The 7,072-nt window shown below is 34.3% G+C and overlaps 1 protein-coding gene across 3 annotated transcripts in view; it reads left to right on the top strand.

The window, feature by feature from the left end:
- The window catches only part of LOC106784047 (semaphorin-2A), a 322,341-nt gene that overhangs the window by 279,306 nt on the left and 35,963 nt on the right, over nt 1-7,072 (top strand). For all 3 annotated transcript variants that reach the window (XM_014743144.1, XM_014743146.1, XM_014743145.1), the window contains one exon: nt 1,647-1,734. In XM_014743144.1, the coding sequence (XP_014598630.1) occupies nt 1,647-1,734 (88 nt within the window). The remainder of the gene's footprint in view (nt 1-1,646; nt 1,735-7,072) is intronic.

Genomic DNA, 7,072 nt, shown 5'->3' with positions numbered 1-7,072 from the left:
TCTCTCTCTCTCTCTCTCTCTCTCTCTCTCTCTCTCTCTCTCTCTCTTGCCGTCTATTTTTCCTTTTTTCTATTAAATATATTTTCAACAAATGTTCACATTCATGTTTGGATTTAATTCATATGAATATTCGACGTTAGTCTATCTCGTGAATGTAATACGATCTAACGTAAATGTAAAATATTTTTAATTAAATGGGGTAAAACTAATATTTTATAATACTGCTGTTTTTTTCAAAACTTCTTTGATCAAATTAATTGAAATTGGTACTTATAATTAAATCATGATCGATATTAAAATATTAAAATGTTAATAATGTAATATATGTAATCCAAATTAACAAATTAATCCAAATTAAACCAAGCATTTGTAATAGGAAAATGCGTTTAAATCATTGTAAAGTAGAATACCTATAAATCTTTCTTCGTATACCCATAGAAAATACTTTCACCATATCGGGTGGGCCTATCTAACGAGCCGTAACAGCACTTCGTTTTGAATAAGTCCGATATTAAAGGGACCGTGGAAAAGGGACGATGCAATGGCAGCACCCTTTCGAAGGTAGATAAAGCGCGAGATCGGCTTTTTGCGATTCGTGCGTTTGCTAAAGTTAAAAAGAGAAAGAGGAAGAGATAGAAAAAGAGAGAGAGAGAGAAGAAAAGTGAAGGATGGGACAATAGTTGCAGTGAGCAACGAGTACAAGAGAGACGGATAGATAGGGAAATGTAGAAATGTAAGAGAGACAGATGAACTATCTCTCTCATTCTATCTCTTTCTTTTTCTCTACTTCGAAGCTATGGGAGAACAACCCCTTTCATTCGACGTCAGCCCCTTCTGATACCGTATAAAATATAGTATTGTTCGCGCTCTGTTAGTCTAGAGTGGAATGAGTGTATTTAGAAAGGGGCGGCGTTCTTTCATATGTTAAGCAGATCAGTGTCGGCTTTGAGAAAAAGCTCAAAAGAAAAGGAGAGAAATATAGTGAGAGAAAAAGAGACAGATAGATAGGTAGATAGATAGATAGATAGATAGATAGATAGAGACATAGTGGTTGAAAAGCTAACGGCTGGCTTGAACTACTGTCGTTTCGGTAATGTCTAAGGGATGGTTTCATTTCATTGAACGTAATCGAGAATAGTGAACATAAATTTTGGTTATTAATGATTCTATTTTATTTTCTTTTTTAAATTAATGTTGCTCATTTGGTTATTTTATATTTTTGTCGCTTTACTAGAAACCTTTTCGCGTGCTGTGAAATAACCAACTACTCTTGACCAATCGGTAATAGACAAAAAAATGAAAAAAAGAAAGAAAAAAAAGAAGAAGAAATACACGTCTAGAGTCGGCAATGTGTGTTTTGCATTTCGGTCAGCTCAAAAGTCAACTTTCGTAACGAGTTTTACATTCGGAACAGAACACCGTGGAGTCGTCTCCACCAACGTTATTGTAAAAGTCCTAATGAAAATCTAGCGATTTCATCCACCACCCCGTTTTATTCTTCATATCCCTCTCCCCCCCCCCCTTGCCCCTGTCCGAACGAATATTCGAGAAAATGAATTTTCACTACGGTCGGTCTTTTCCGAGACGTCCGAATTTAATTATTTTATTTATTTTTCAACTGGATTTTTTTTTCTCTTTGTTTCCAGAACACGTACGGGAATTCAGCTGCGGTATGCTCTACTACAGGACACTCTACCTTGATAGTAAAAGGGACGCCCTTTACGTCGGTGCGATGTAAGTAAAATTTTTATTTGTTTTTCCTTTTATTCCTCTCTTCTTTTAACACATGTATTTATTTTTTTATTTTTCTTTTTATTTCTTCTTTTGCTCTTTACAACTATTCGATGCAATTTAGCGGAATGAAAAAATTTACCTGCTCAATATTCATTCGTTCGACGAATACATTGTTACAAGTTTGTCCAATGTTATTCTTTGTTTTGTTTAATATTAGGCTGTTTTTATCATAAACATAAAAAATAAGAATTAACGATAAATGTTTAATATCGAGAAATATTTAATTATTGACATTAAAACGTCAAATTATCTTAAACGGTATTGTACGTCTGGTCATAATCGATTTACCTAGGATTGATTATACTCTGAATACATGCACGTACACATATACACGGAACAAACGTATTTACCAACACACACACAAAACCTTTCCAAATATTACTTTGATCATTTAGCGTCAATCATTGAGTTCATTTCGTTTAATCGTTCCAAACCAAAACGTTTTGTAGTTTCGTTTTGGATTTAATCCCTTCACAAGCAAAACCAACTCTGGTTTTTTTCATCCCCCTATCAAAACGTATATGCACGCTCTGTGAATGCAATGGCTGTAAATGACATTAGATCGGGTTGCTACTTATTTGAATATTTATATATATGTTACGATAAATGTAAAGAATCCGAGTATTCTATAGAATGCCCAGCGGGTTTTGGTCAATCATATGCTTCAGTTAGCAGTATTTAAAGCATGGAGGAAGGAAAAGGGTGGAAAGAAAAAAATCACAAGCTGTTGTAAGTGAAACAAACCACGACAGGATGTGTATGTTCGTACAGTCATTAAATAATCTTCCCATTATGTACTGTGCACAAACACGTGCACACAATATCTCAACCATTTGGCTATAAAAACTAAATCTTCCAAACTTCCACGTTGTAAAGGCTAGAAAAAATGAATAGTAGTTATAGTTTGTATATTCTGAAATAGGAAATGAAAAAGGTGACGTTCCCCTCCCTTACACCCTTGTCACTACTTTAGCCTTGTATGTGCTAAATACTTGTTCCAATTTGACGCAAACTTGTAAAAATCCTGACAAAACTCTACAAGAAAAAAAATCCTAGAAAAACCTGAGAATAAAAACGTTTATCGAATGACATTTTAAAGATTAACAGGAAACTTGTTAAGAACATTCTGTAGAAATTTTCTTCTTAAAATGTTTGAAAACGTAACTATAACGAAGTGATCACGAAGCAAGGATATAACAATAATTTCTAGTCGTATAAAAAGTAAAGATCGTCGTAAGAATTCGTTCGTTGGTGATCGTGCCTGGCACGAGTCCACTCGGATCTTTCTATATTTCATTTGATAAAGAAAAGAAAAAAGAATAGAAGAGGGATAAGGAAAAAGAAGGGGTTGAAGATTCCTTTAGCTACCCCGAGGACACTGCTCTCAACGACGATTCTCCATTACCAAAACTACGTAACATTCTGCTCGGCATTTACCAAGTTAAAGGGTGAAAAGAGAGAGAGAGAGAGATATCGAAGCGTGTAACAAAAGAAGTACGTTAGCAAATGGTCGTCGAAATGGTGAGTGGAATGGCAATGGAGGGATATTTGGAAGCGAATCAACGAATAATTTAACGTTTGTCCTGTTAACAATGAGATAGACTAACTTTTATCCCATCAACAAATATCTTTTACGTCTTTATTAACGTGCTGAAAAGAAAAGAAAAGGAAAGAATAGAAAATTCTCCTCGAAAGGTTTCCTTCGTTATTCTCGTTGAATCATCTTTTTCTTTTTAAAACCCCAAAACCCTAACATCGTTTACTTTTTTGATCGATATGAAACAATAATGGGAATGGATGTTTGCACGCTCTTAATCGATCTCGGATTAAACGATCATGTTTTTCGCGTTAATTAGTTTATTCTCTTCTTTTTCCTGTTATTTTTAATAGAAGAACATTTTCTTTAAGGATATTAATTGCATAAATGATCGATGTCGTTCTAGATTTTATACACGCAATTTTTGTTGCACATTTTTCTTTCTTTTCCTTTTTTCTTTTTCTTTTTCCTTTGCAAGTTTTTCTTTCCAAGTTGTTTCCTTTAAGTCTTGCTTTTTAGACAAAGGTCTAATAACCTAGGGGGGTGGGGGTGGGGGTTCCTCTATATTTATTTTTCTCTCTTTTGTGTTTTATAAATCGATCCCGTATCATGAAGTAATGATGTAAGATAGTAAGAGAGGGTGTCTCGAGTGTTATCGATTTTTCTTAATGTAGAATGAACGAACGATGGAAGAACGTTGCTCAAAGAAAGAACACTAATAAGTGTGTCGTATAATATATTGGTTGTCCATCGAATTACGTCAGCGCAAATTGCTCGTGAAGGTATAAAAAAGATATTAAAGGGACTTTTCAAAGGGGTCGAGGCTCTTTACTCTGCCCGATAAAAATGCAATGTGGATTACGAATTATTGTTAGAATTTAGTTCAACTAGATCTACGAACAAAAGATAAAAGAGAAATATAAAATTGCATTCTACTTTATACAATTATCGTGAAAGATTTGGTTTTTCTTTTCTTTTTTGTTTTTTTTTTCATTAATTATTGCAGTAGATCTATCTATATATATATATTCTAAAATGTAGAAAAAAATAAAGAGAGAAAAAAAGAATGAAAGAAAGAAAGAGATGCAAGTTGAATACAAGTTGCACGATTTTGATCATTTTTCTTCGACCGACGTTGAAAGGAAGGATAAAATCCGTCTTTCCTCAAATCGGATAAGGCATCTCGAACGTTATCCCCTCTTGAATAGCAAACCAAAGCGTAGTCGTTGAAAAAGACGATAAAATAAATATGCAACTTTCTCGTCGGGCGATGCGAAAAATTCGTGCTGTAAATATCAAAAGAAAGTTACTAAGAGAAGGAAAAAAAGAAAGAGAAATAGAGAGAGAGAGAGAGAGAGAGAGAGAGAGAGAGAGAGAGAAATAGATGGAGAACATCGAAAAGGGGAGCCTTCGAAGCTTATGGTAATGACATCGATGAGAAAAAAAAATGCGAACGGATGAAAGCTTTTGTCTTTAAAGGAACTTTTAGTTTTTCTAACGAGATAACAGTAAAAGAGAGAGAGAAAGAGAGAAAGATGAAACGAAAAGGTACGACGATTTAGCGAAGAAAATAAGAAATAGAGATAAATAGAAATAGGTAAAGAGAATTAGAAGACGAGAGGTGGAGGTAAAAGTGGGTGGCGAGACGCAGTTACGATAAATTGCATTTTCTAAGGAAAAGCGGGTACTTCGATTTTAACATTTCCTGATTTTCTGGCTTCCTTCCACGTGCTTGTATTTTGTCTCGTCATCTCTCTTCTATTGTATTTAGTCATCTACGTATTCCATCTCATCCCTGTGAGTGAGTGTAGTACACGTGACTACTAGTACAAGTTATATCTTTTCATGTCCTCTTTTATTCTCTATCTATCTACTTACCAACCTACCAAGCTAGAATATCGAATTCCAATAAGAATTCTGAGCCAATGAAGTAAAGCACTTTTTTCAATGTTTCCTCTACCTTCTCTCCTTTTTTTTTTTTTTCTTTTACCATGGTATACAGAAAAGGATTATTAACCTTTTGTTCGTTTGCGAAGAAAATGATTTCAATTTTATCGCTATGATGTCACGCGACAATTGTTGTAACAAACGTAGAATCAAAAATCCAAACAATTCGTTAGATATTCTCAAATAATATACAATATTTATTCCATTTGTTCATATTAAATTTAATCAAAATTTGAATTGAATTGAATTCGCGTATTTTATGAAAATGAATGGCTATCATCATTTTACGTTGGATTTCATCATATAGAGATAGGTTAACGTAATACAATTTGTACGGGTCCCACGGTACCCCTTTTCTCTTTTCGATGCTTCCCTTTATCTTTTCCCTTTCTCTCTCTTTCTTTCTCTCTATCTATCTATCTATCTATCTATCTATCTCTCAGTTCATCTATCTCCAATTCACGTGCTCATCTATCGTATTGTACAAATCGATACCCGTGCAAGCATCGTTCCTCGTTAATTAGAAAGGTGAAACCCATTAATTGTAGTTTGAGAATCGACGACTACTATGTTGCGGTACAATTACAATTCTACAATTAAGGCACGCTAATTGAACGCTTCCAATTATCAGGTCAGGCATCGTGATGTTGTGGATGCACCGATATTCTGTTCTGGGAGAAAAAGAGATAAGCACAGACAGGCAGGAAGAACAAGAGGTGAAAGTAGTGTAGAAAGGAAGAAGTGAGGAAGAGAAAGAGAGAGGGTGAAGGTGATAGGGTAAAGGGGGTATTTACAAAAAAAAAATCAGAATATGAAATAATAAAACAACGATATTATTTTTCCAGCTAATTCTGTTCGTCCATCCAAACAATCAACGAGCAATATATAAATGTTTATCGAACGAAATTTTTATTCCCTTTCTTTTATTTTTTGGTTTTAACATTTTTCCTTTTTTTCTATTTCTATCTTTCTCTATCTACTTTTTCTCTCTTTTTCTTCTCTTTTTTTTTTTCTCTTCTTTTTATACGATCGTCTACAAACGATGGCTCATAAACTTCCATGTAAACGTTCCGGCTATTCGTTTTCCAATTTCACCACCACAAAGTTCTCTTTCTCGTTTCATCTTTTATTGTTAGAGAGAGAGAGAGAGAGAGAGAGAGAGAGAAAGAGAGAGAGAGAGAGAGAGAGAGAGAGAGAGACAATGCTCCATCTCGTATTTTAATCGAAAGATGTAAAACAGCGAAGCGCTCGACGCTAAAGTCGATTTCTTCTCTTTTCTTCCTCTTCCTCTTCCTCTTCTTCTTTTTCTTATTCTTCCTTATCTTCTTTGTCGTTGTCGTCGTCTTTCTCAAAACTTTGTTTTATTGCATGGAAATAACGCCTTGTAACGATATTATTTCAACGACGACATCGGAACGTTGCATCCTCTTCGCATTTTCCCGTTCGAATATGCAAAACGACTCTTCGCATCGTAATAACGATCCTCTCTTCTTTTTCTCTTTCTATCTTATTTTCTTTTTCTTTTTACCTTTCGCCCGGCTGTACTAAAATTCACATTACGAGTTTGATGAGAAATTTCTTTGCTCGTTCGGCCAAAGATAGAGAGGAAGAAAATGCATTAACGCCAAAAAGGATTTTTCTACAGATGAAAATGCACTTTATTTCCCCCCTTACACTACTCTCCTATTATTTTTTTTTCTTCTTTTTTTTTTTTTTTTTTTTTATATCCCTATTACCGAAGAACCAATATCGTGGTTACAATTTTCAGTTTTTAACATCGATCGAATTATAAAT

This window comes from Polistes canadensis, unplaced genomic scaffold (genome assembly GCF_001313835.1).
Source record: "Polistes canadensis isolate GaletaPanama2010 unplaced genomic scaffold, ASM131383v1 scaffold_29, whole genome shotgun sequence".
Lineage (NCBI taxonomy): Eukaryota > Metazoa > Arthropoda > Insecta > Hymenoptera > Vespidae > Polistes > Polistes canadensis.
This window is presented reverse-complemented; position numbering and strand designations above follow the sequence as displayed.